The sequence below is a fragment of the Urtica dioica genome, chromosome 9 (genome assembly GCF_054948205.1).
Source record: "Urtica dioica subsp. dioica isolate 48M chromosome 9, U.dioica_male_clone48M_v1_H2, whole genome shotgun sequence".
Taxonomy (NCBI): Eukaryota; Viridiplantae; Streptophyta; class Magnoliopsida; order Rosales; family Urticaceae; genus Urtica; species Urtica dioica.
In genome coordinates, this window is record NC_142764.1 from 29,680,054 (window position 1) to 29,707,054 (window position 27,001).

Below are 27,001 nucleotides of genomic sequence, written 5' to 3' on the forward strand. Positions count from 1 at the left end.
TAAAATGAGTTTTGTTTTTGAAACTATATTATTGTACATTTTAACCATTTTTTTTAATCTTAGGCAAACTTTGACTATTTTGCAAATCATTAACTTAATGAACAAAAATTATCCCCATTAAGCAAAAATATAATAAAGGATCCCACAAAACACTATCGGCTGTGTGCGTTGGTGGCGCTTATTGTAAGTACGGGTTCTAAGTTCGAATTTTTTGTTACTATATTAATAATGGAAACAATCGAACGTTTTTCTCTACAATTGATGATCCTCGAACACTTTAGTTCATTCACACACCTTGAGTATTTTTTGGAAAGACAATAAGTTGAACAAATTTTAATATACTATATATTTCGTTCGTTGAAAATTTTCACACAATGTGCTTTCATCTCAGTATAATATTAAATTATTGTTATTGAGCTTTCATTATGCGTTGTTAGAAGATATAAGATGTTTGCACTCTTAAATTTTATATCCATTATCTATCAAAAGTCATGAACTACTTTTATCAACTAACAAAAAAAAAGTCTCGCAAAACGCTTGACATTGTTTTTTGTCGGTACATCTTTTTATCTCATAAATGTAGAAAAACTCTTATTTGAGTAAGGCTGAACTGATAACATTCAACCAAGCAACAATGTCAGAGATGGCTCCAACAAATAATACCAAATCTTCTCGTTGCTCATTTCTTATCGTTGATGAAGTGGCATATAAACAAAGAACACATGTAATGTCATTCCCACGAGTAAATTTGCTCAATCTATTTTTTTGTTGGCATGTATTATTGGTCACCCTCCAATAATTTTTTTTTTTAATTATTTCTAAGATCTTCAATGGTCAAATGATCATCCACGAAGGCTTTGGAGAGAGGCGGAGAGCTGAGATAACATGCTCAAAGATTCGCACGTATATTTGACGTAAAAACATGAGGTTTTCTTTATCAATGTATTAAACTTTTCTCACAAATCTCAAATATATCGTGTCAAATTTTGTTAAAAAAAAAAAAAAAAAATCGTTGTTATTTTGTCATTGAATTATATAATGCTAAAAGTGAGATAAAATACTCAGTATGAGCTCAAATATATGAGAATTTCATCGTAGTCCTATTTGATGAGGAAAGCTTTAAGATCCAGAAGTCAATTAACTATTGAGATAATTTGTCTTCATATTTCTATGTGTGAAACATTTCAAACATTGGTTCAGAAAGCACGAAACGTGTTTAGTCTAATTGATGAGGTAAGGCAGGTAGACTCAGTGCCAACACCATAGTCGCGTGTGTCACATGTTAAAATCGCTAATTTCTATTGATAGCCAAACACACCTAAATCTTTTCCTTTGTTTTTCTTGAATCCCAATCAAACAAAGAACAAGCAATCCAAATAGTTTGATAAAATATTATTAGTAATACACTAAATTCAGTTTTTACCTTGTGAGTATTAAAGAAAAAATGTCAAATGGAACTCAAATACTCTCAAACACTATACTAATTGAATAACTATTACTATATATATATATATATATATATATATATATATATATATATATATATATATATAGGGAAAATATCTGTAGTATCCTTCGTGTTTAATCAAAATGCGAGATTTATCCCATCTATTTCTAGAAATATCAGATATATCCCTTCAGTTTAATATAAATGACATATATCTCCCCTAAAAAAATGTTATATTACAAATATCACCATTTTCGTTTATTTTTTACAAAAAAAAAATTTGAACTCCCAAAAATACCCTTAATAGAATAAATGTTTATTTACTGTTTTATTAAAAAAAAAATCAAAATCTCTCTTTATAAAAAAAAATCATTAATTTTTTATAAAGAAATTTTTTAATTTAATTTTTTTGTATATAGAATAGAAAATAAAAAACTATTTCATTAAGGGTATTTTGGGGAGTTTAAATTATTTTTTTTGTAAAAAATAAACGAAAAAAATGATATTTGTAATTTAACATTTTTTAGGGGATGTATATGTCATTTATATTAAACTGAAGGAATATGTCTGATATTTCTAGAAATAGAGGGGATAAATCTCGCATTTCGATTAAACACGAGGGGTACTCATGATATTTTCCCATATATATATATATATATATATATATATATATATATATATATATATATGTGTGTGTGTGTGTGTGTAATATTTGCATCCGGGTTCCGGATTTATTTTATTTATTTATTGAGTTGTAGACATTTAAAAAATAAAAATTGAATATAGTGTATTATTAGTCATATTTTATTAATTTTTTCTATTGAAAATTATGCATAAATAGCAACAATCGCTACTCTCTTCCCGTTTTAATTAATACAAAATATTTAAAAAAAAAATTGAAGGAAAATATTAGGGATCAATATGGGCAGATAAGTATAAGAGTGCAACATAAAATTCCAATTAAAAAATAAAATATAAAAAAATAAATAAAAAGAGTACTATAATAGGGACCTTGAAAGTCAAGCTGGTGATATTAATGCCCAACTGAAACGTCAGTATTCCAACATGTCATTTACTTCGTTAAGAGACTCACCAAAACGACGTCACATGTATAAAAACTTAGAATTGAACTCGCATGTGTTTCATATATAGCATAAGTTTTGCTTAGTTAACTTTTGGTTGTTATCGACAACCGGGAAAATAAATTATTTGATTTCTTATACTACAGAAGCGAGTTTTAATTCATTAATACACAATTTTAATCATCAGATAATGCCTCTACCTATTTCCGAGACAAATATCATTGTAATTCGGGATTGATCGAAAAGGTGTTGTAACTTGTGGTAATAATTGCTTATTTTGTATAACGAACTAGTTACAAGGGCTACAATCTACATAGCTTAGTTTGACGAACTAACAAAATATGAATGAATTTGTTAATTTTGTTGCACCTAATTTATACAATTTCACAATTACTTGATGTCAAATCTATAATCAATTGTTAAAATTTTGTTTTGATCCAAACTATCTAGCACCTCAAACTGGTCACACGCAAAAAATCTATATCACATTAACATACGATTGGTGGATAGCAACATCATTTATAAATAAAAATCATTATAAATCGACCCAATAATCAAATACACAATCTTAATGTGATAGTGAAATAAAAACCATACACTAAAATATCGCCCAAATAAATAAAACAACAGAAACAAAACAAGAAAACTTTAAATTAAGTGAAAGTGAAAATGCCCCTTACTTTATGATAGTTGATTTTTGTGCTTTTTCATATTACATTAAATTGTGCATTGATTCATAAACAAAATTAAAATGAAGCTCCACTTAAAAAAAAAAAAAAAAAAAAAAAAAAAAATTTAAGGGCACCCATGTCCATATCTTTTTTATTTTCCCCTTATATTTAAACTCCAAAACGGGTATAAATTTGGTCAAAGTAAGACCATGAAATTTTCGAAAATGAAATTAATATTTTATGATAAACGTGTGGTAGCCAATAGTGATTAGCAATATAAACAACAAACAAAACCCCAAAAGGATCCACTGAATCCTCCCATCTAATTACAAACCTCAAAATTCCAACAATCAAACACCACTGGCACTCCATACTCTCTCTCTCTCTCAACCAAAAAACATGAAGGGTAAGGCATGAAGCGACACGTGTCACGAGATCAGCGGTGGTATCGTGGAGGCGGGCCCACAAAAACTAGCCTTGTCCTCGTGCATGGCCCTCTATCTCTGCTCGCTATTATAACGTCGCATTCACTCTCACGAGAGAGAGAGAGAGAGAGAGAGAGAGAGAGAAATATATATATGAAATTGAAAGCTATTATCACAAAGCTAAGATTGTCTTTGTATATTTACAAGTAGCATTAAGCATAGCAAGAAGGAGAGGCTAGAAATTGCTCACGAAATCTCAAAAAAACCTCTCTTTGGGTCTCAATACTCTCTCTCTCTCTCTCCTTATCCTATCCTCTCACACACACTCTTTTCCTTCTCCAACTGATTTTCTTTTTCTTTTTGTTTTTCCCTTTCACTTCACTTTTCCTTTCCATTTCCCATTCTTCCTCTTCTTCTTCTTCTCTTTTTTTTTCTCTCCCCACCCCAATATTCCATTCCCTTATTCTGCTTATATGCTTATTCCATTGATGATTGACATATAATCTTATTATTTGTGTGTATATACAATATTCGTGGTGTGGTGTGTTTCCGAGAGGGAAACAGGAATAAAAAAGGAAGAACAATTAATCAACAATGGCCCCAAAATCAGGTAGAGGCAAGACCAACAAAGCCAAGTCAGAGAAGAGAAAGAAAGAAGAGAAAGGTACTATTGATATTTGATATTCAATATTAATAATTAATTAATAATATTTTGTTGGAATATATATGTTGATTTTCATTGTTGTGTTTTTTCTGCTTTGCTTGTCAGTCGTGCCTAGTGTCATTGACATTACCGTCACAACTCCATACACTACTCAAGTTTTGCTTAAGGTAAACTAAAACTAAGATATATATAAAAATAATATAAAATAAATAAATGAAACACCAAGATTTTTCTTCTATATTTTACTACTAAAATGCCCATCATATTTGGACTGGAGTATAAAGTGGTTGATTCTTCTTTTGAGCAAAAAAAAACGTATTTTAACTATTTTGTTTTAATTTTAATTTTTTTGTGATTTTTGAAGGGTATCTCTACAGACAAGATACTTGATGTGAGAAGGCTATTGGCTGTGAATGTGGACACTTGCCATATCACTAACTATTCTCTTTCTCATGAGGTATATAAATATATATGTACTCAACACAACACAACAAACTTTTTGTGATTTCAAGTGTCTTTGTACAAATTTTGAGTTTTTGAATTCATACTAAATTCCAACAGGTAATTGGGAATTATATTTATATATATTCATTCCTTTCTGGGTTTCTGTACAAAATTTGTTTGTTCTTAATCTATTGTCTAAAAATGTACTAACAGGTCAAAGGTCAGAGATTGCATGACAAAATTGAGATTGCTAATCTAAAGCCTTGCTCGCTGAGAATCGTTGAAGGTAGGTGAAAAAAATCCACATTTCTCGACATTTAATAATATGGATTTTTTTTATACTGCTGGGAAATGGGAATGTAATGTCTTGTATAAGTATAACTAGCTTTTAGTAGCGCTAAACGCATGAAGTTATTAAATTAATACTTTTATTTTGACATGCCCATAAAATAGTACAAATTAATACAATCACAACTCAAACGCTACTATCCAAAAAAAAAAAAAAAACCCCTCAAATGCTGAGGAACCATATGCACATTATGATTTTATTATTCCTAGACGGTGACTATATATAAAGCTTTAATTTCCTGCTCAATTGTGCCTGCATAATTAACTACTTCCATTAACATTCATTTGAATTTTAATTGCCCTCGCTGTTTCCCATATATATTTACAGTCCCTAATAATTGAAGTTGTGTACGTTACAACAAATCACATGAAAAATGCAATTCACACAGTCCAAAATACAAATTCAATCAAGTAGGTTAGAGGAATATGAGCTCTTATCGCATATTATTAAATAAGAAAAGACAAAATTGGAAAGTAATGATCTTTCTTTTTCAAACACAAAAGTAAGAACCTGGTTGGCCAAACGATCCTGTGGCCTTGTTTTCTTAGCCCTGTTTTTATCGCCTTCCACAACGAACTATTTTAGTACAATTCGATTCGATTGATCAACGTGGCTTTGGCTACGCAGATATGTTTTGAAGCTGGAAAAGGCTGACGTGTATCGGTTACCTTACTTGTCAAGCGGAGGACCTGGATTCGGTTTGTATAATTCATGAATTTTTGTCAAAAGTCCCATAAGAACTCGGACCAAAAAAACGTAAAATAAAAAATTCGATTTCATGTCACAGCTTTGCTTGAAGCGACGAGAAAAGCTAACTTCAAAGACATATCAAGCCAGATAGCAGCGGGTTTTGCATCTGGAAGGTTTAAACATGAACAACTTACTTGTTCATCTGTCTTATGATGATTCAGATTCACATTACGAATCATCGGTTTTTCACATCGCAGATGGGACGGACGAATATTAGTAGCTTGGGGAATATCAGATAAATATCTGCCTCAATCTGTTGCAGAAGAGTTTTTCAAAGCAAATCCTGATTCTGTGAAGCTCAAGCTTATAGAAGGAGCTGGGCACATGCCACAAGAGGATTGGTATTTATTTATCTTTTTTTCTTTTATGATACAAAATTTACTTGCAAATTATAGCTCTTTTTTTTTCTTCTAATCTAATACTTGTATTTGACCATATGGCGTTACAGGCCGGAGAAAGTTGTTGATGCTCTAAAAGTATTCTTTTGAGGTAATATACAGACAAGAAGTTTATTCAAGTAGTATTTAATACCTGTGAACTAATTTAAGTGACTGTTGCTTCTTCTAATCAGGTATCTTAATCTCATGGACCAACACTCCGACCACTCGGGCTAATTTTGAGATTGCTATATCTTCCGTTTCCGCAACTAAATCTGGTCTGAAATGTATATATAAATTCAGGCAAACAAACTTTTCAAGTTATGCAAGATATGTACAGCTATCAAATTAAATACTAAACCAGAATCTTTTTTTTTTTTTTTTAATTCAGACCAAGTTTTGTCCTGCGGTTACATTAAAACATCAACAGTGGTTCATTGGATACAAAACACAAAATTTACCACCGGCACAACTAGAAGGATATATATCATCGACCAAGTTGTACGACAACCAAACGAAAAGACAAAAACTAAATGCTGAGATATATATCGCACCTTCTATTCTTCAAAACATGATAGGGGTTTCATTACTGCCTGAAAGATTTCAAGCAGCGACCTCTACTTCGCTTTCTTTCTCAGGTTCCTACTACTTTGACGAGACACAGTTGTTTTCTGTACCTTGGATTTTTTACTATCTGCTACTTTCTCTGGTCTCGGTTGAATTTCATCATCATCGATACCGTCATCATTTCCCTCATCGTCGCTTTCTTTAGGTTTACCTTTAGCTGGAAGCTTCCTCTTAGCTTGGCTCTTGAACTTCACGCCTTTCTTCGGTTTTGTATCACCAGCAATGTCATCTTCGTCGTCACTTTCTTTGAGATTCATTTTTCCCATAACCTTCTTCTTAACTGCTTTGACAACCTTCTTCTTCCCTTTATTCAATTTGGCGCTCTCATCGTCAGATTCTAATTCGGCATTCCCATCATCATCGGTGTCAGCTTCTGATTCGTTTATTTTGTCGTCGTCGCTGTCGTTTTTGCGTCCCTTTCCTCGGCCACTTGGTTTTTTCTGTTTATTCGCTGCCTTTTCTGCTTGATCACCGCTTAGCTTTTGCAGTTCCGGCACAATAGCGGATGTCTATATATATACATACATACATACGGACCAATTAATAACAGTTCCAAGATAAGAAAATGATCCAATCAAGAGAAAACTTTACCCTCCCACCGGCTGTGATAAACTCGATTTTCTTCCCTGTATTGCAAAAAGAAGAGAATGTCATGTTCGCAATATTGGCTTAAAAATTACAGTTTAAAAAAACTCTAATAGAACATATTGTTATGAATTTATATAGAATCGATAGAATCTCCAGGTAATTCTAGGGACCTGGGGCTCTCCACAGTTCTCTCTCAATAATTTTTCAGAGAATGATTTGATACGTTCTCAAGTAATTCTCTCCTATTCAAAGTGTAATACAGCTTATAATACTATATTCACCCCTTAACTACCTAATTATCTAATTCCCCTTTATATCTAATATCCTAACACAAAGATTAATTCTCCATAATATGTGTATATTATCATTGGCGTATAGCGGTAAGGATACAGAGAAGCAGCAGATTTGTGGAAATCAAGTAAGTGAACACTGATGACATAACCATCACTCAGGGATCAGGAACCAAACCATCAACGAAAGCCTTGCCAGGCTTCTTTTCACGATTGTGAAAAATCCAACCATTTGGATATTGATTACTATCCGCTCCAACTTCAACGGCCTTTTCAATGACCTGTAAAAATGAAATGCTGGTCAAAAAGACCTCGTACATCTCCAGTTTCTTACCGTTAACTTTACCAGGCTTTTTGCCCCACCGAAAATGAAACAACCATTCAAGTGGAAAGCGTCCCGATTCAGCATCAACTTGAACCGCATAATGAACAACCTACAGTTACCATCCTCTAAATTCACAGCCAAGAGTGTATTTTTTTCTCTTTCTTTCAAATCAAAGAGAGAAAGAGTAAATAGCTAAGGTATGGAAAAATTCCCAAAAGGTTTTATCTTACCTCCTTAATGCATTTTTGTAGAGTGGCACAACTTTCTTTGGACAAGCTGGAAGAAGTTTGCAGAGGATGAATTTTCGCCTGAATATAATTACAAGTGTAGTACCCATTAATATATAAATAAATAAATAAAATTTGACGACAAAAATTATTCGAAAAAGTGAAACTGAATTGAAAGCCAAATTAACCATCTTATAGAAGCACCAAATGCTTTCCACCAACAAAACGAGGGATATGAATGCTTACTTGGTATAGCACTTCATCTGCAATCCAATTGCCGATTCCTGATATATAGCTCTGGAAAGATAGAGGTGATGTAAATAAAAAAATAAAATAAAAAAGTTTAGGGAATAAGATAGAAAGTGCAATGCAAGGGAATCAATCCAACGTTGTACTTGTGTGGCATCAATTCTGTTATAGATTGATGCCAGATTACTGCTAAAAAACAAGAACGTGCAAATATACTTGGAAAACCATGACAAGAAAACCCACATGTAGAGAAGGATATGTAAAAAAAATAAAAAAATTATATATGTTAAAATTGGAGCATCGGAAAGAGGGGAAAACGCATTAAGTTGGTGAAACCCTTGCGAGTTTATGGATTGGACTGATATTTCTCCCGGATATCATATTTTGTCGCAGAACAAGCCTTTCGAGCCCGACCAAACTCGTTCGGTCACCAAAACTCTTAACAATTTAATTTATCAGGTATGAGGAAAAACGATTCCATGTGGAGCTGATATTTACGAGAACAGTATATAGATCAACTTTTTTCACTTACACGCGTTCTACACGCACACACAATAAAAAGGTCTGCTTTATTAAGTACATGAAATGAAAGAATTGCCTGAACCTGATCGAGAAGAAGCGCCTTGATCGCGATTTTCTTCTTACTCAGTGATGCAACAAACTCCTCTGCATTCATAGGCTCCAACAAAGCATCGGGACCGAGCTCTGATATCGGTGGCACAGAAGTGGGCTATCAGCAAAGAAAACAAAAGTCAAACAAACACTTATAGAAGAAACAAACATTGAATTAAACGATTAAAAATTATTAAAGTAGTACACACTAATATCGCCATACATCTTTCAGCAATCGGACTTTGGCAAAGCGCCTCTTGTCAGTGAAAGAAAACTCCATGCCATCATCTAGCTGCAAAGAGAATGTTCAGTGCCTTTAGCCTCAAAATAAGAAATTTCTGACTCATAAATATGTTTGATCTAATATGAAATGTAATAGCAGTATAGCACAATGGAAGACCACAATTCAGAGAGCTAGAGAATTCTTACTTCTATGAAAACCTTGGAATATTTTGAAGGCCACTCGTCACCATCTTTTACAGCAGACCTGTAACCAATTCCGTTGGTTATAAAGAAGACATCAAAACCATAGAGAATCACAAGTTCACGAGATAATCAAGTCTAACATTTCAGAATATTATCATTCTAACATATAAAGTTTGTACACCACCAAACCAAGCAATTTCCGCGATACAAAGAGGTCACAATACAGAGCCAAACAAGCTTACCTTTTGTACTGTGTTACAGCCACTCCTTTAATATATACAGCACCAGCCATTCCTGAAATCACCAACCGAACCACGAATCACCGACCAATCAATCAGCATTAATGAAATCGGTAGACCGTACAAAAACACTTATTTTTATTGATGAAGTTAGGTTTTGCAAATGCACCGAATTGGAAGGACGGGAATGGAGGCGAATCGAGCCGGAGCCAGAGGTTCTTTCCCTTGCGATGAGCGGAGACGATGGTCTTCCCGGTGATAGATTCCTCGAACTCACCGGCGGAGACGCCGTCGATGACCTTGGAGTCGTCGGCGACAACAGCCTTTCTGATCCTTTTTCCGACGCAGTTCTCCTCTATGGCTCGCCGAGCCGCCTCGACCTCTGGTAGCTCCGGCATTGTTTCTCCGTTGTCGGCGGTGCGTGGTTTGGAAGGTGAACGGAGAGAGAGAGAGTACGGAATTGGCGCACTTTTCTAGCAGATTTTGTCTATGTCAATTAGACATGAATACCGAAAATAATTGGAAAATATTGTACTAGCCATTTGAACAAAGTTTTAAATTTTTAGCAAACTATTTAAAGTTACATTGTAAAAAAAAAATTACACTAAAATTAAAAATTTTAACGTTAATTATAATCAATTTATCACTTTCAAAAATATTAATAATCCTAAAATGAGTTTTGTTTTTGAAACTATATTATTGTACATTTTAACCATTTTTTTTAATCTTAGGCAAACTTTGACTATTTTGCAAATCATTAACTTAATGAACAAAAATTATCCCCATTAAGCAAAAATATAATAAAGGATCCCACAAAACACTATCGGCTGTGTGCGTTGGTGGCGCTTATTGTAAGTACGGGTTCTAAGTTCGAATTTTTTGTTACTATATTAATAATGGAAACAATCGAACGTTTTTCTCTACAATTGATGATCCTCGAACACTTTAGTTCATTCACACACCTTGAGTATTTTTTGGAAAGACAATAAGTTGAACAAATTTTAATATACTATATATTTCGTTCGTTGAAAATTTTCACACAATGTGCTTTCATCTCAGTATAATATTAAATTATTGTTATTGAGCTTTCATTATGCGTTGTTAGAAGATATAAGATGTTTGCACTCTTAAATTTTATATCCATTATCTATCAAAAGTCATGAACTACTTTTATCAACTAACAAAAAAAAAGTCTCGCAAAACGCTTGACATTGTTTTTTGTCGGTACATCTTTTTATCTCATAAATGTAGAAAAACTCTTATTTGAGTAAGGCTGAACTGATAACATTCAACCAAGCAACAATGTCAGAGATGGCTCCAACAAATAATACCAAATCTTCTCGTTGCTCATTTCTTATCGTTGATGAAGTGGCATATAAACAAAGAACACATGTAATGTCATTCCCACGAGTAAATTTGCTCAATCTATTTTTTTGTTGGCATGTATTATTGGTCACCCTCCAATAATTTTTTTTTTTAATTATTTCTAAGATCTTCAATGGTCAAATGATCATCCACGAAGGCTTTGGAGAGAGGCGGAGAGCTGAGATAACATGCTCAAAGATTCGCACGTATATTTGACGTAAAAACATGAGGTTTTCTTTATCAATGTATTAAACTTTTCTCACAAATCTCAAATATATCGTGTCAAATTTTGTTAAAAAAAAAAAAAAAAAATCGTTGTTATTTTGTCATTGAATTATATAATGCTAAAAGTGAGATAAAATACTCAGTATGAGCTCAAATATATGAGAATTTCATCGTAGTCCTATTTGATGAGGAAAGCTTTAAGATCCAGAAGTCAATTAACTATTGAGATAATTTGTCTTCATATTTCTATGTGTGAAACATTTCAAACATTGGTTCAGAAAGCACGAAACGTGTTTAGTCTAATTGATGAGGTAAGGCAGGTAGACTCAGTGCCAACACCATAGTCGCGTGTGTCACATGTTAAAATCGCTAATTTCTATTGATAGCCAAACACACCTAAATCTTTTCCTTTGTTTTTCTTGAATCCCAATCAAACAAAGAACAAGCAATCCAAATAGTTTGATAAAATATTATTAGTAATACACTAAATTCAGTTTTTACCTTGTGAGTATTAAAGAAAAAATGTCAAATGGAACTCAAATACTCTCAAACACTATACTAATTGAATAACTATTACTATATATATATATATATATATATATATATATATATATATATATATATATAGGGAAAATATCTGTAGTATCCTTCGTGTTTAATCAAAATGCGAGATTTATCCCATCTATTTCTAGAAATATCAGATATATCCCTTCAGTTTAATATAAATGACATATATCTCCCCTAAAAAAATGTTATATTACAAATATCACCATTTTCGTTTATTTTTTACAAAAAAAAAATTTGAACTCCCAAAAATACCCTTAATAGAATAAATGTTTATTTACTGTTTTATTAAAAAAAAAATCAAAATCTCTCTTTATAAAAAAAAATCATTAATTTTTTATAAAGAAATTTTTTAATTTAATTTTTTTGTATATAGAATAGAAAATAAAAAACTATTTCATTAAGGGTATTTTGGGGAGTTTAAATTATTTTTTTTGTAAAAAATAAACGAAAAAAATGATATTTGTAATTTAACATTTTTTAGGGGATGTATATGTCATTTATATTAAACTGAAGGAATATGTCTGATATTTCTAGAAATAGAGGGGATAAATCTCGCATTTCGATTAAACACGAGGGGTACTCATGATATTTTCCCATATATATATATATATATATATATATATATATATATATATATATATGTGTGTGTGTGTGTGTGTAATATTTGCATCCGGGTTCCGGATTTATTTTATTTATTTATTGAGTTGTAGACATTTAAAAAATAAAAATTGAATATAGTGTATTATTAGTCATATTTTATTAATTTTTTCTATTGAAAATTATGCATAAATAGCAACAATCGCTACTCTCTTCCCGTTTTAATTAATACAAAATATTTAAAAAAAAAATTGAAGGAAAATATTAGGGATCAATATGGGCAGATAAGTATAAGAGTGCAACATAAAATTCCAATTAAAAAATAAAATATAAAAAAATAAATAAAAAGAGTACTATAATAGGGACCTTGAAAGTCAAGCTGGTGATATTAATGCCCAACTGAAACGTCAGTATTCCAACATGTCATTTACTTCGTTAAGAGACTCACCAAAACGACGTCACATGTATAAAAACTTAGAATTGAACTCGCATGTGTTTCATATATAGCATAAGTTTTGCTTAGTTAACTTTTGGTTGTTATCGACAACCGGGAAAATAAATTATTTGATTTCTTATACTACAGAAGCGAGTTTTAATTCATTAATACACAATTTTAATCATCAGATAATGCCTCTACCTATTTCCGAGACAAATATCATTGTAATTCGGGATTGATCGAAAAGGTGTTGTAACTTGTGGTAATAATTGCTTATTTTGTATAACGAACTAGTTACAAGGGCTACAATCTACATAGCTTAGTTTGACGAACTAACAAAATATGAATGAATTTGTTAATTTTGTTGCACCTAATTTATACAATTTCACAATTACTTGATGTCAAATCTATAATCAATTGTTAAAATTTTGTTTTGATCCAAACTATCTAGCACCTCAAACTGGTCACACGCAAAAAATCTATATCACATTAACATACGATTGGTGGATAGCAACATCATTTATAAATAAAAATCATTATAAATCGACCCAATAATCAAATACACAATCTTAATGTGATAGTGAAATAAAAACCATACACTAAAATATCGCCCAAATAAATAAAACAACAGAAACAAAACAAGAAAACTTTAAATTAAGTGAAAGTGAAAATGCCCCTTACTTTATGATAGTTGATTTTTGTGCTTTTTCATATTACATTAAATTGTGCATTGATTCATAAACAAAATTAAAATGAAGCTCCACTTAAAAAAAAAAAAAAAAAAAAAAAAAAAAATTTAAGGGCACCCATGTCCATATCTTTTTTATTTTCCCCTTATATTTAAACTCCAAAACGGGTATAAATTTGGTCAAAGTAAGACCATGAAATTTTCGAAAATGAAATTAATATTTTATGATAAACGTGTGGTAGCCAATAGTGATTAGCAATATAAACAACAAACAAAACCCCAAAAGGATCCACTGAATCCTCCCATCTAATTACAAACCTCAAAATTCCAACAATCAAACACCACTGGCACTCCATACTCTCTCTCTCTCTCAACCAAAAAACATGAAGGGTAAGGCATGAAGCGACACGTGTCACGAGATCAGCGGTGGTATCGTGGAGGCGGGCCCACAAAAACTAGCCTTGTCCTCGTGCATGGCCCTCTATCTCTGCTCGCTATTATAACGTCGCATTCACTCTCACGAGAGAGAGAGAGAGAGAGAGAGAGAGAGAAATATATATATGAAATTGAAAGCTATTATCACAAAGCTAAGATTGTCTTTGTATATTTACAAGTAGCATTAAGCATAGCAAGAAGGAGAGGCTAGAAATTGCTCACGAAATCTCAAAAAAACCTCTCTTTGGGTCTCAATACTCTCTCTCTCTCTCTCCTTATCCTATCCTCTCACACACACTCTTTTCCTTCTCCAACTGATTTTCTTTTTCTTTTTGTTTTTCCCTTTCACTTCACTTTTCCTTTCCATTTCCCATTCTTCCTCTTCTTCTTCTTCTCTTTTTTTTTCTCTCCCCACCCCAATATTCCATTCCCTTATTCTGCTTATATGCTTATTCCATTGATGATTGACATATAATCTTATTATTTGTGTGTATATACAATATTCGTGGTGTGGTGTGTTTCCGAGAGGGAAACAGGAATAAAAAAGGAAGAACAATTAATCAACAATGGCCCCAAAATCAGGTAGAGGCAAGACCAACAAAGCCAAGTCAGAGAAGAGAAAGAAAGAAGAGAAAGGTACTATTGATATTTGATATTCAATATTAATAATTAATTAATAATATTTTGTTGGAATATATATGTTGATTTTCATTGTTGTGTTTTTTCTGCTTTGCTTGTCAGTCGTGCCTAGTGTCATTGACATTACCGTCACAACTCCATACACTACTCAAGTTTTGCTTAAGGTAAACTAAAACTAAGATATATATAAAAATAATATAAAATAAATAAATGAAACACCAAGATTTTTCTTCTATATTTTACTACTAAAATGCCCATCATATTTGGACTGGAGTATAAAGTGGTTGATTCTTCTTTTGAGCAAAAAAAAACGTATTTTAACTATTTTGTTTTAATTTTAATTTTTTTGTGATTTTTGAAGGGTATCTCTACAGACAAGATACTTGATGTGAGAAGGCTATTGGCTGTGAATGTGGACACTTGCCATATCACTAACTATTCTCTTTCTCATGAGGTATATAAATATATATGTACTCAACACAACACAACAAACTTTTTGTGATTTCAAGTGTCTTTGTACAAATTTTGAGTTTTTGAATTCATACTAAATTCCAACAGGTAATTGGGAATTATATTTATATATATTCATTCCTTTCTGGGTTTCTGTACAAAATTTGTTTGTTCTTAATCTATTGTCTAAAAATGTACTAACAGGTCAAAGGTCAGAGATTGCATGACAAAATTGAGATTGCTAATCTAAAGCCTTGCTCGCTGAGAATCGTTGAAGGTAGGTGAAAAAAATCCACATTTCTCGACATTTAATAATATGGATTTTTTTTATACTGCTGGGAAATGGGAATGTAATGTCTTGTATAAGTATAACTAGCTTTTAGTAGCGCTAAACGCATGAAGTTATTAAATTAATACTTTTATTTTGACATGCCCATAAAATAGTACAAATTAATACAATCACAACTCAAACGCTACTATCCAAAAAAAAAAAAAAAACCCCTCAAATGCTGAGGAACCATATGCACATTATGATTTTATTATTCCTAGACGGTGACTATATATAAAGCTTTAATTTCCTGCTCAATTGTGCCTGCATAATTAACTACTTCCATTAACATTCATTTGAATTTTAATTGCCCTCGCTGTTTCCCATATATATTTACAGTCCCTAATAATTGAAGTTGTGTACGTTACAACAAATCACATGAAAAATGCAATTCACACAGTCCAAAATACAAATTCAATCAAGTAGGTTAGAGGAATATGAGCTCTTATCGCATATTATTAAATAAGAAAAGACAAAATTAGAAAGTAATGATCTTTCTTTTTCAAACACAAAAGTAAGAACCTGGTTGGCCAAACGATACTGTGGCCTAGTTTTCTTAGCCCTGTTTTTATCGCTTCCACAACGAACTATTTCGTGATAATAAATTGTGAATTTCGGTTTATTTATCATTTTATACATAATGGTCAGAATCTCTTAGAAACAGGGAAATAAAAAAAGGCATTGCATATTATAAGAAATAATATTAATTTACTCGTACTTTAGTAGAAAGTTGTGTCACTACATTATGAGATTGATAATGATATCGATAATTGATAAAAAGGAAATCTGAATTGTGGGGACAATGGTCCATAACTTGGATTCTCTAGGTGTCGCCTAGTCATAAATATTAATGTTACTAAAAAAAAAGTTATGTTTCCATTTACAACCACCGCAAAATGTCAAAAAGAACACGTGTTACATATATTACCATCTAATTTACAACATTGCCATCGTTCAATTTAGAGGAGTACGTTGAGGAAGCCCAATCTGTGGCCCACGTTCGGCGCTTACTAGACCTAATAGCTTGCACTACAAAGTTCTCGAAATCCAAAAGATTACCGTTAAGCCCAGACTTGAAGCCCAAGAAAACCGCTAATAGGCCCAACAAGAACTCTGGACTCCAAGCCACGCCTCGCTCCGATGGAGTCGACGGCCGAGCGGGATCGCCGCCGTCTGAGCCGTCGCTCCCGGCAATCTCCGACGGATTCGGTATGGCGGCGATACACCCCACCCCGAAGCTCTCCGAATTCTACGAGTTCTTCTCTTTTCCGAACATCTCTCCTCCGATCCTCCGTGAGTTCTCTTCTCTTAACCGCATTATTTTATCGATGCATGAATTCGTATTTTATTTATGAAATTATTTATGATTTTTCATGTTCTCACAGAGTTGAAAAGATGCGATGATATTGAAGAAAGGCGCGATGGCGACTATTTCCAGATGCAGGTACGATAATATATTTTTTTTTCATGTTTATTATTTATTAATTTTGTTTGAATTCCATGAAAATATTTAAATTTTTTGCTGTTACAGATTAAGATCTGCAATGGGAAGCAAGTTCAAGTTGTTGCCTCATCCAAAGGGTTTTACACTGCTGGGAAACAGTTCATACAGAGCCATTCTTTGGTTGATCTGCTTCAACAATTCAGCCAAGCTTTTGTCAATGTCAGTACTTTTCAGAGTTTACAGTCCATCTTCTCAAATTATTATTTGTTTTTATAATGATGTGATGAATTTGCTCTTCAGGCATATGAATCCTTAACCAAGGCTTTTGTGGAACATAACAAGGTAAACTTGAATGAAGAAAGCTCAAATGCAAAGTAACTATGAATGATTTTTTTTTTTTTTTTTTTTTTTTTTTTTTTATAATCTTTGTAATTCATTTCATTCTCAGTTCGGAAATCTTCCGTACGGATTCCGGGCAAACACGTGGCTCGTTCCTCCATCGGCAGCCGACTCTCCGGCCACTTTCCCGGCGTTACCGGCGGAGGACGAGAATTGGGACGGAAACGGCGGCGGCCAAGGAAGGAACGGCGAGCACGATCTCCGATCTTGGGCCACGGATTTCGCGATCCTGTCTCGGCTTCCATGCAAGACCGAGGAAGAGAGGGTGGTCCGAGACCGCAAGGCCTTCCTTCTCCACTGCCAATTCGTCGACGTCTCGATTTTCAAGGCCGCCGCCGCGATCCGCCGCCAGCTGGATTCCGGCGATGATGTGGCGTCGCCGGATCGCGAGGAGCGCGTCGGAGACCTGTGCGTCGCTCTGAGACGCGACACGGCCGTCGTGGGTGCGAATTCTCGGGCTAAAGTGATCGAGGGAATGTCGGGTTCGTCCGAAGAAGGGATCGCTCGCAAGAATCTCATCAAGGGATTGACCGCCGATGAGAGCGTCGTGATTCATGTAAGCCTAGCTTTGCTTTATTTGTTCTTTTGCAAGAGTATTGTGAAATTAGGGCTTTTGATCTATCGTTTTGGTCCATATTTGTTATTGAAAGTTTTGAACTTTTATTTAGGATACGTCTTCGTTGGGCGTTGTAAACGTGAGACACTGCGGGTATATCGCAACGGTTAGGGTTGTTGGCAACGTGAACAAAAAGATACTTGAGGCTCAAGAAATCGAAGTCGACGAACAGCTTGATGGAGGGGCTAATGCTCTCAACACCAACAGGTTTGATCCAAATCTGACCTTTCCGATTTTCATAGATGTAATTTAATAATTTAGCTTTGGTGTTTATGTCGAACATTCAATTTTTTTTCTACAGCTTGAGGGTCTTGCTTCAAAAATCTACAGTGGAAGCCGAGCAAGCGGATTCGGAGAGTACGGAAAGTTCTCGGGGCTTGGTCCGAAGTGTGATAGAAGAGAGTTTGAAGAAGTTGGAAGAAGAAAAGGAAATCCCGGTAAGGCCTATCCGATGGGAACTCGGTTCTTCCTGGATTCAGCATTTGCAGAAAAAGGAAACTGAAACCGATAAAAAGAGTTCGAAGACATCTGGGGACGATAATTCGGGTGAGCCAGCCGTCAAAGGGCTCGGAATGAAGTTTAAGTCGTTGAAAAAGAGGGAAAAGAAATCAGAGAGCGAAATTAATACGTCGGAGAAAGAAGATTTGGACGCCTCTTCCGAACTAGACAACGGAGAGCCGAACGGTGCAGAGTTGAGCTCCGAACCCGAGCTGAAGAAAATAGTTTCGGAGGATGCGTTTTCTCGTCTGAAAGATTCTGGAACTGGTCTTCATCTAAAGGTTTCCGAGTTAACAGAGATTAAATCGCTCTTTATTTTTAATATTTTACTGTCATTAGATTAATTTCCGGTTTAATTTCTGCTTTCCAGTCCGTGGATGAGCTACTGAACATGGCATACAAGTATTACGACGAGACTGCTTTACCGAAACTGGTAACATTTTTTTGTTTGTTTAATAACGTTCTGTGTCACACTTAGACGTGTATATATATAACAACTTTAATGCACTAAATACTGTTTCTTTATCAGGTGACAGATTTCGCGTCGCTCGAGCTTTCTCCGGTTGATGGCCGTACATTAACTGAGTTCATGCACTTGAGGGGTCTTCAAATGCGTTCTTTGGGCCGTGTGGTAAGGAATCAAAACTATTTTATTTTTTAATTTTTCAATTGAGTTTTTAGCTAATATCAAAATACATGTCACAGTTGGAACTTGCGGAGAAGCTTCCACACATACAGTCCCTATGTATCCACGAGATGGTCACTCGAGCTTTCAAGCACGTTCTCAAAGCTGTCATTGCATCGGTTGGGAATACGTCGGATCTTTCCATGGCTATTGCGTCTTCTCTCAATTTCTTCCTCGGACAAGCCGAGCCACAAGAAGCTGACCATTCCCTCAAATCTCAGTGGCTTCAGACATATCTAGCCAAAAAATTTGGGTGGACACTGAAAGACGAATTCCCGTACTTGAGGAAGTATTCAATTCTTCGCGGGCTATGCCACAAGGTATAATTTCTATCATTCCATGTTTGTTTGTGATAGAAATCAATAGTCTTGATCTTGTTGAGCATCTTTCACAGGTTGGGTTAGAATTGGTTCCTAGAGATTATGACATGGATAGCTCAAACCCTTTCCGAAAATACGACATAATAAGTTTGGTTCCCATGTGCAAGGTAAGGATTTGCTGCCATAGATATTAGATAGAATGGCAATCATGAAATCTACATAAATTTATATAATATTTTTTTAAACACTAATTTAATTTGTTGAAAACAGCATGTGGGTTGTTCTTCAGTAGACGGAAGGAATTTGTTAGAGTCATCCAAAATAGCACTTGACAAAGGGAAACTCGAGGACGCCGTTAATTACGGAACAAAGGTACTAGGGACACCCGATCCTAATTATATATGAATGTTAAAAAAAAAACTAGTGATCTTTTGAATTTTAATGAATTTGATATCATCAAATGATTTGGTCTCCAAAGGCATTGGCAAAGATGATCGCTGTTTGTGGGCCCCACCACCGCGCCACCGCAAGTGCTTACAGTCTTCTGGCGGTGGTTCTCTACCACACTGGAGATTTTAATCAGGTACAAAAAATTGATAATCCACTTCAATATTAATCTAATTATTTTCTTCTGTTTTATCGATTTAATTATTTAGATTTTTCGCTGCTGTTCAGGCAACCATATATCAGCAAAAGGCGTTGGACATTAATGAGAGGGAACTCGGGCTCGACCACCCTGACACGATGAAAAGCTACGGCGATCTTTCGGTGTTTTATTACCGTCTTCAACACATTGAATTGGCTTTGAAGTAAGTCCTGCCTATTGTTTCTTCTTATACATACCTACGTGATTTTGTCCTTTTTTTAAATATCTCGAGAAATTGTAAACGTTTCAGGTATGTGAACCGAGCATTGTTCCTTCTTCATTTCACGTGTGGTCTATCGCATCCAAACACTGCCGCGACGTATATCAACGTTGCTATGATGGAAGAGGGTATGGGAAACGTTCATGTTGCTCTTCGGTATCTCCACGAAGCACTCAAGTGCAACCAAAGGCTTTTGGGGGCTGATCACATCCAAGTATTATCTCACTCGACTCTTTTAATCTCTCAACTACGATTGAGAAGAAAGAAGAAGAAGAAGAACAAGAAGATGTTGTTTTCTAAACACTGTTCATATTGCAGACCGCGGCGAGCTATCACGCCATTGCAATAGCTTTGTCATTGATGGAAGCATATTCCCTCAGCGTTCAACACGAACAGACTACTCTCAAGATTCTCCAAACTAAACTCGGGCCGGAAGATCTTCGCACTCAGGTCAGTCGAATCAATAACCTCATTTCTTGATTTGACTACGTACTGTTTATCTAAAGTTTGCAAGTTCCGTCTAATTCACAATTTATTTTTAATTATCTTTTTGTAACTGGTTATATTATCGGTTAGCTGAAAGAAAAAATATATATATATATACTTTTACCGTTAGTAAAATCTGATCTATACCCGAAATTAACAGGATGCGGCGGCGTGGCTCGAGTATTTCGAATCGAAAGCTTTTGAGCAGCAAGAGGCTGCGAAAAACGGGACTCCAAAGCCTGATGCTTTGATCGCAAGCAAGGGTCACCTTAGGTACTGATATGGTATTACCCTTAATTAACTTGCTTTACAAGCTACCACACACACCCACTGAGCCCTAATCCTTTCGACCCTACGTTTCTCGCAGCGTATCAGATCTCTTGGATTTCATTAGTCCCGACCAGGACTCGAAGAGGAGGCAGCGACGAGCAAAGGTCGGTGCTTCTTCTTCTCTGTGTATTGCTTCTTTTACCCGAAGTATAATCAACCTCACCGATCAAAGTTCTCTCGACAATGTTTTTCAGGCTTTGCAGGTAGAGGAGAAAGTAATCGACGATCATAATAATCAGGTGACAGTCGTCGATAATGACGACGATAACGTAACGGAAACCATTGCAACGAAAAAAGAAATCGCTGCAAAACCGACCCCGCAGAGCGTGCCATCTCGTCCCCAAGCACCGAAAGAAAACGACAGCCAGTCTAGATCTCGGGAGACTGTTTCGAGCGAGGTGTTCGCAGAAGAAACGACTTCCGACGAAGGTTGGCAAGAAGCCAATCCTAAGGGCAGATCGGGGAATTCCTTTTCCGGCCGGAAGTTTGGGCGGAGAAAACCGGTCCTCGCCAAGCTCAGCCTTCACGGAGGCGAACAGACGTACTCGAGGGTCGCGAGGGAAACCGTCTCTCCGCCGAAAAACGCGGCTCCGAAGCACAATCACGTCGAGATTTCGAGAGCCAAGGCAAAACCTTCCGCCGCGAGAGTTTCTCCGCCAGCCAATCACGGCGCCATCGCATCGAAATCTTTTTCGTACAAAGAGGTCGCTCTGGCGCCACCTGGCACGGTTCTGAAGCCGCCGGTGCCAGAGACCGTTGAGAAAAAGCCAGAGACTAAAACGAGCTCGGCCAAACCCGAACGACCGCCACCGAAAGAAGAATTAGAAGTAGAAGAAAGCAAAAGAGACGTTGATGTTGACGACTCTGCAGTTGAAACTATCACCGTGAGCGAAAAAGAGGGAACAGAAGAGCAATCGACCGAGAGCAACGGACAAGAGAGCGAAGAGGAAAAGTCGAAAGAGATAAACCGAAGAAAATTATCCGCGGCCGCGGAGCCGTTCAGCCCGGTCTTGGTCACGGTGCCTATCTCCACAGCCGTGACAAACGTTTACGACGTGATCGCGACCCAGGAAATGCTCTCCGAGCCGGTCATGGTCGCTCCTCCTCCGCCGGTGGTGGCTCGAGTCCCTTGTGGGCCCCGCTCTCCGCTGTACTACCGGACCAACTACTCGTTCCACATGAGGCAAGACTTTCACCGGATTCCGATCCCGACCCCGACGATCATGAACCCGAACGCCCCCGAATTCGTCCCGAGGAAGGCGTGGCAAACTATCCCCAGCGTCGAAGCTCCGACCGAGTCGGACTCGTCGGACTCGGAACCCAACAGGGACGCGAGAGAGAAAAAGCCGTTCGCCGCAAGGAAGAGCATTTCCGAGCCGGAGAAGTCAGAGCTCGCGAGGCAGATTCTGCTCAGCTTCATCGTGAAGTCCGTTCAGAGCAACATGGGCGGCTCAGATCGCGCGGCGGAGAAGAAGAAATCCGACGCGGTCGAGAGCGACAGCGCGATCATAAAGATTCATTATGGCGGGACCGAAGCGAAGACTGAGACGGAGAAAGGTTCGCAGCCGAGCGGCTCCGAGGCACAGAAAGATGATCCGAACGCGAAAAACGGGAGCGACGGTGAAGGATTTATAGTTGTGACAAAGCGCAGGAAAAACAAGCAACAGTTCAGCAATGGCGTGACTGGTTTGTACGGTCAACAGTCCATCGTTGCTTCGGTTCGTTGATTTCTGTCTCTTGCTTGGTCTGTGTTTTGAGGATGTAGAAAAACTTGGGGAAAAAAAAAATAGTTTTCTTTCATGATGGTATTAGTTTTAAGTTGTTTCTTTTTTGGTTTTTCTATGGGGACATGATCGGAATAATCGGCGTTGAATGCTTTTTTTTTTTTTTTCTCTTCTCTTGTTGAGGTATTTTTTATCCATCAATAAAAGCTTTTGGTTCATTTGACTGTTTCTGTAAATTGTTCCTTTATGTGCTTCATTAAAAATAAAACACTTCTGTCATTCGTAAAGATTAATGGCGGGAAATTTTCTTTAGTTACGAGTCTTGCTTGCCAGCGTGTACGATTCACATATAATAATAAAACTTGTTCTGGATTTCATTTTTGTCTTTTTTTTTTTTTAGAGTAGACTTTATTTATTAATTTTTTTAGTAGACTTTATTAAATATATAGGGCATATAGGGAAATGACATTATTAAAAAAAAAATTATAAAGGCGAAGAGTTGCTTTATTAAATATGTTTTTTTTCGAATTGATGAATAATAACATGTAATACAATCGCATTCGCAGCACTATATTCAAATACGAACAAGTCTCTTATTTTTATTATGAAAACAATATGTACATTAATTATAGGCTGAAAATTGCGTACGCTCGAAGCAATGAAGATTGAAGAGTTAAGATTTTATTTTGTTGGAGATGTGAAGATTTGAGACTCAAGACTGACTTGGTCGCACAACGTAATAAATATATAAATAAATGAAGAAGCGAAATGCATTGTAAGGATATCGAGAAAACGACAGCCACGTAAAGAAAGACAAGAAACGATTAAATGTACGTTAAACTTCAAAAGCGACAACTCATACACGAGCACGAGGTAATAAAGTTAAAATAAGTCAACTCCACCCACCGGGTTTACGGTAAAAAAAAAAAAAAAAAAAAAAAAAAAAGAAAGACCGGAATATGGAATATTACACAATACACAATTTAGGCCATTAATTTTCTGAAACGAGAGAGAAGATTGTCGTTTGGCATTTTGGGCACGAACGGTCTCTTTCATAAAGCCCCAAACTCTCTCAACGAAGACTAATCTTCAAACAAATATGTATATAAAATCAAATAAAAGTCCACGCGTCTTCTTCTTCCTTTTTTCGTCGGTTATGAAAAAAAAAAAATCCAAGGGTTCTGTTTTCATATCTTTGAGAAGATCATAAACTACAGTCTATAGATAAACAAAAAATAAAAAATAAAAAAAGTGTCGTCTTTCACACACACACACACTAAAAAAAAAAAGACGAAGAAGAACTGTACATACGAAAGTACAGTTACAGTTCAGTAAAAAAAAAAAGCATGCAAAATTGCACATCGACGTTCTTTCCCGTTTTACCCTTCTTTGATAAACAACAATGAAAGAGAGAAATAAACGATCTCTCTCTCAAGTGACTCCAAGTCCAACAACAACGAAGTGGCTAAACATGCATAAAAATAATAATAATAATAACAAAATTCATCAAGTGAATATAAGGAAAGACTATGCTAAGGTGCGACTAGTGTCTCGCGGCGAGTGTAGAGGAAAGAGCACCAAAAGCTCAGGCGGTTCGGATCCGGGTCGGGTCAGGCAAAGCCCTTTCTCTTCCTGATGCTGACGTGGCGAGAAGAAATCGAGCGTGGAGACCGGAGATTCTTGGTCGGAGAAGTGGTGGTGGTGGTGGAGGCTGATGAGGTCGAGCTTCTTGACGGAGTTTCTGCGCTCGTGGAGCTTGAACGCCGGTCTCCGGGGACCCATGGCGTCGGAGAATCGCGGCGGGAGTGTTATCGGCAGCCGAGGCGACGATGACGTGTCCTCCGGAGCTCCGGTGAGCCTCTGGACCACCGCCCGGAAGTTCGAGGGGTCGGCTTGGACGTACGTCGTGTTCGGCGAGACCGGGTCGGACCCGAATACGGGCTTGTTGTTCATGCCTGATTATATAATTTTATTTTTTTTTTATTCACGAAGAAGAAGAAGAAGTAGATTAGTTTTGTGAAAGGAAATTTATTTTTGTTTGTGAGAAAGAGAGAAGTGGGAATTGAAGAATAGATTGCGTCTGATGATCGGATGAGGGGTTTTTATTGAGAGACTGACTTGCTATACTTTTTTTTTTTTTTTTTTTTTATTTTATGCTTTATTGGGTCGAGTGTGGTGGAAGTTTGTCAGAAATACGGCGAGAGACAGACAAAAAGGAAAGAAAATGAGGAGAAAAAAGGTTAAATAGTTTTATATTAAAAAAAATTAAAATTAGTGATGCGAGATGATTAGGATTTAGGACTGCCACGTCGGAAATACCAACGAGTAGATTTTCAACTTTTTAGGCTAATTCTGAATTTGATTTTTTTTTTTTTTTTTTTTTTTACATTTTAAGAGGATGTCTACTTAATTTAATGTCCTCTAATTCAATTTCGGATATAGGCTTTATAAATATTTTGTAACCTTATTCTAAATCCACTTAAAAATACCTGTAAGTTATTTACTTATGGAGTTTTTTTTGTGTATTTTTTTTATAGCCTATACCAGCCTAAGGTTTTTGTTTGATATTGTTTTGTGTATAGAGGAGATGCGTTTATTCGAATAAAGTTGGACTATTATGTTGGTTTGATAATGACGATGATATAATATATTTTATTCATATGTCATATGCGCTTTTTCTCTTACTTTGCGCGTCTTATTACCAATTTTTCATGGCATTACTACGTAGTCGAACATTCGCCTAAAACCGCACAATATGTCTCAATTTAATGACGACATGTTAATATTATCCACACACATAATAACAATACTACATTTTCTTTTTCTTGTCACGTAAATTTAACGTGGCTTTCTTCGTTTTTTCCGATCGTCCTCTATTTTTTTTTTCAAACCGGAAAATGAAGAGCTGATTCCGGCGTCAATGTCATTATTTGATATAATTACAAGGAAGACAACTTTTTCCTTATCATCAATAAAGACCAATATAGATATAGTGGATCATGATCTCGTTATTAATTATGATTGTTGACATAGCTCGGTTTCCTTAATTAAGGGCTTTGAACAATAGGTCTACGTAAAGAGAAATTTAGAAAAAAATATTTTAAAAAAATACACAAAATTTGGCCCATATCATAATTAAATGTTAGCTATTTTGTTATGCGTCTATATACGGACAGGCGCAAATATTTTTAGGATACTTCAATCCCAATAAATCATATTTACTCAATTTATATGTGGGTACTTAGTTGAAATGTACAAATTTTCTCTTATATAATTTTTTTTTTTTTAAGTTTTGAATTTGAAAAAGATAGTTGATGATACATAAATAAATGAAGAGGAATGAGGTAGCTGGCATTGAATGATGAGTCATGCGTGGATGAGCGAAAGCATTCATACAAATACAAGAAACGACATGTCAGTTTGTCAGAATCAGACTACACAACAATAACCAAAACTCTCATCACTCTGAACTCTTTTGTCTTTTTCTCTGCTTCTCTAAAAATCTCCTTATCTTTTTGCTTTTTAATTATACATATTTCTATGTGCTTGCCTTGCGTGAGGGAATTGCACTTTGACATTTTTATTTTTAGTTTTTCAGGCATAAATAAAAGTTTTTTCTGACTCTTGCCAAGACTTGGCAGTTCAATACTTTTTTGGCTGGACGGTCTTTCTTTGGGACTTTACGTTGCTTTGGATGCCCTGTATCTTTTAGTTTTCTATTTCTTGGATATTTGATATTTCTACTCTCTCTTGTATATTTTATCCGTGTTTCCTTGCTAAATATTATTGTATTAAATTATTGGGTACATAAGCTCTCATATATGATACGAGTATCATATTAAATTATTAATCAATAGACTAATTATTTACTAAAAAAAATAGATAATTGGAATAAGGTTGTGTTTGATCAAATTACTTCTTGAATTATAAGAAATTTCTTAATAGTTTGCATACAAATACATGGAAATGGAGTGAACTTATATCAACACTCTCTTAAGTTCATTCCATTAATTATTTGTTTCTTATAAGAATTTATAAGACTGTGTTAGTGATCTATTTACACTAATTAATAAAGTAATGTTACATAAATACATTATTTAATGATGTTAAT

General features: G+C 35.2%; 5 protein-coding genes across 7 annotated transcripts; 3 read left to right on the plus strand and 2 right to left on the minus strand.

The window, feature by feature from the left end:
* Positions 1 to 3,731: 3,731 nt before the first annotated feature.
* LOC149386715 (protein REDUCED CHLOROPLAST COVERAGE 3-like) lies at positions 3,732 to 5,580 on the plus strand. The gene is made up of 4 exons (XM_089626757.1): positions 3,732 to 4,289; positions 4,395 to 4,456; positions 4,654 to 4,746; positions 4,947 to 5,580. The coding sequence occupies exons 1-4, from the start codon at positions 4,220 to 4,222 to the stop codon at positions 5,025 to 5,027; spliced, it is 306 nt and encodes a 101-aa protein (XP_089482883.1). The 5' UTR covers positions 3,732 to 4,219; the 3' UTR covers positions 5,028 to 5,580.
* Positions 5,085 to 6,567, plus strand: LOC149386716 (uncharacterized). Its single transcript, XM_089626548.1, has 6 exons — positions 5,085 to 5,092; positions 5,710 to 5,780; positions 5,870 to 5,945; positions 6,030 to 6,173; positions 6,281 to 6,321; positions 6,404 to 6,567. The coding sequence occupies exons 1-5, from the start codon at positions 5,085 to 5,087 to the stop codon at positions 6,318 to 6,320; spliced, it is 339 nt and encodes a 112-aa protein (XP_089482674.1). The 3' UTR covers position 6,321; positions 6,404 to 6,567.
* On the minus strand, positions 6,558 to 10,334 carry LOC149386717 (formamidopyrimidine-DNA glycosylase-like). Of its 3 annotated transcripts, none has more exons than XM_089626825.1 (10): positions 9,962 to 10,334; positions 9,796 to 9,847; positions 9,557 to 9,614; positions 9,351 to 9,419; positions 9,120 to 9,245; positions 8,513 to 8,563; positions 8,270 to 8,347; positions 7,893 to 7,995; positions 7,428 to 7,462; positions 6,558 to 7,345 (listed from the first exon to the last, which is right to left on the minus strand). In XM_089626825.1, the coding sequence occupies exons 1-10, from the start codon at positions 10,188 to 10,190 to the stop codon at positions 6,827 to 6,829; spliced, it is 1,320 nt and encodes a 439-aa protein (XP_089482951.1). In that variant the 5' UTR covers positions 10,191 to 10,334; the 3' UTR covers positions 6,558 to 6,826. The 3 variants fall into 3 exon arrangements, with proteins under 3 accessions (XP_089482951.1, XP_089482953.1, XP_089482950.1); XM_089626827.1 differs by lacking the exon at positions 7,893 to 7,995 and adding an exon at positions 8,049 to 8,148; XM_089626824.1 differs by having other exon boundaries at positions 7,893 to 8,148.
* Positions 10,335 to 14,200: 3,866 nt separating this feature from the next.
* LOC149386718 (Tetratricopeptide repeat (TPR)-like superfamily protein) lies at positions 14,201 to 23,118 on the plus strand. Its single transcript, XM_089625735.1, has 23 exons — positions 14,201 to 14,741; positions 14,847 to 14,908; positions 15,106 to 15,198; positions 15,399 to 15,471; positions 16,486 to 16,815; positions 16,908 to 16,966; positions 17,054 to 17,185; positions 17,267 to 17,308; positions 17,415 to 17,921; positions 18,034 to 18,188; positions 18,283 to 18,760; positions 18,850 to 18,912; positions 19,009 to 19,110; positions 19,185 to 19,484; positions 19,559 to 19,651; positions 19,755 to 19,856; positions 19,963 to 20,067; positions 20,160 to 20,293; positions 20,381 to 20,564; positions 20,669 to 20,800; positions 20,997 to 21,109; positions 21,204 to 21,270; positions 21,361 to 23,118. Exons 1-23 carry the CDS (start codon positions 14,672 to 14,674, stop codon positions 22,891 to 22,893), a joined length of 4,929 nt encoding a protein of 1,642 aa, XP_089481861.1. The 5' UTR covers positions 14,201 to 14,671; the 3' UTR covers positions 22,894 to 23,118.
* Positions 23,119 to 24,050: 932 nt separating this feature from the next.
* On the minus strand, positions 24,051 to 24,988 carry LOC149386719 (VQ motif-containing protein). Its single transcript, XM_089625736.1, has one exon. The coding sequence runs from the start codon at positions 24,841 to 24,843 to the stop codon at positions 24,418 to 24,420; it is 426 nt and encodes a 141-aa protein (XP_089481862.1). The 5' UTR covers positions 24,844 to 24,988; the 3' UTR covers positions 24,051 to 24,417.
* Positions 24,989 to 27,001: the final 2,013 nt, after the last annotated feature.

What these genes read in the sequence shown, in the direction of transcription:
- LOC149386715 (XM_089626757.1), top strand. Translation starts at nt 4,220, where the DNA reads ATGGCCCCAAAATCAGGTAGAGGCAAGACCAACAAAGCCAAGTCAGAG. An exon ending in GAGAAAGAAAGAAGAGAAAG is followed by an intron (nt 4,290 to 4,394) that starts GTACTATTGATA and finishes TTTGCTTGTCAG; the next exon opens with TCGTGCCTAGTGTCATTGAC. An exon ending in CTACTCAAGTTTTGCTTAAG is followed by an intron (nt 4,457 to 4,653) that starts GTAAACTAAAAC and finishes TGATTTTTGAAG; the next exon opens with GGTATCTCTACAGACAAGAT.
- LOC149386716 (XM_089626548.1), top strand. An exon ending in AAGCGGAGGACCTGGATTCG is followed by an intron (nt 5,781 to 5,869) that starts GTTTGTATAATT and finishes TTCATGTCACAG; the next exon opens with CTTTGCTTGAAGCGACGAGA. An exon ending in GCGGGTTTTGCATCTGGAAG is followed by an intron (nt 5,946 to 6,029) that starts GTTTAAACATGA and finishes TTCACATCGCAG; the next exon opens with ATGGGACGGACGAATATTAG.
- LOC149386717 (XM_089626824.1), bottom strand. Translation starts at nt 10,190, where the DNA reads ATGCCGGAGCTACCAGAGGTCGAGGCGGCTCGGCGAGCCATAGAGGAG. An exon ending in ATTCCAAGGTTTTCATAGAA is followed by an intron (nt 9,420 to 9,556) that starts GTAAGAATTCTC and finishes TTCTCTTTGCAG; the next exon opens with CTAGATGATGGCATGGAGTT. An exon ending in CAGATGAAGTGCTATACCAA is followed by an intron (nt 8,348 to 8,512) that starts GTAAGCATTCAT and finishes AATTATATTCAG; the next exon opens with GCGAAAATTCATCCTCTGCA.
- LOC149386718 (XM_089625735.1), top strand. Translation starts at nt 14,672, where the DNA reads ATGGCCCCAAAATCAGGTAGAGGCAAGACCAACAAAGCCAAGTCAGAG. An exon ending in GCGACTATTTCCAGATGCAG is followed by an intron (nt 16,967 to 17,053) that starts GTACGATAATAT and finishes TTGCTGTTACAG; the next exon opens with ATTAAGATCTGCAATGGGAA. An exon ending in CACATTGAATTGGCTTTGAA is followed by an intron (nt 20,294 to 20,380) that starts GTAAGTCCTGCC and finishes TAAACGTTTCAG; the next exon opens with GTATGTGAACCGAGCATTGT.
- LOC149386719 (XM_089625736.1), bottom strand. Translation starts at nt 24,843, where the DNA reads ATGAACAACAAGCCCGTATTCGGGTCCGACCCGGTCTCGCCGAACACG.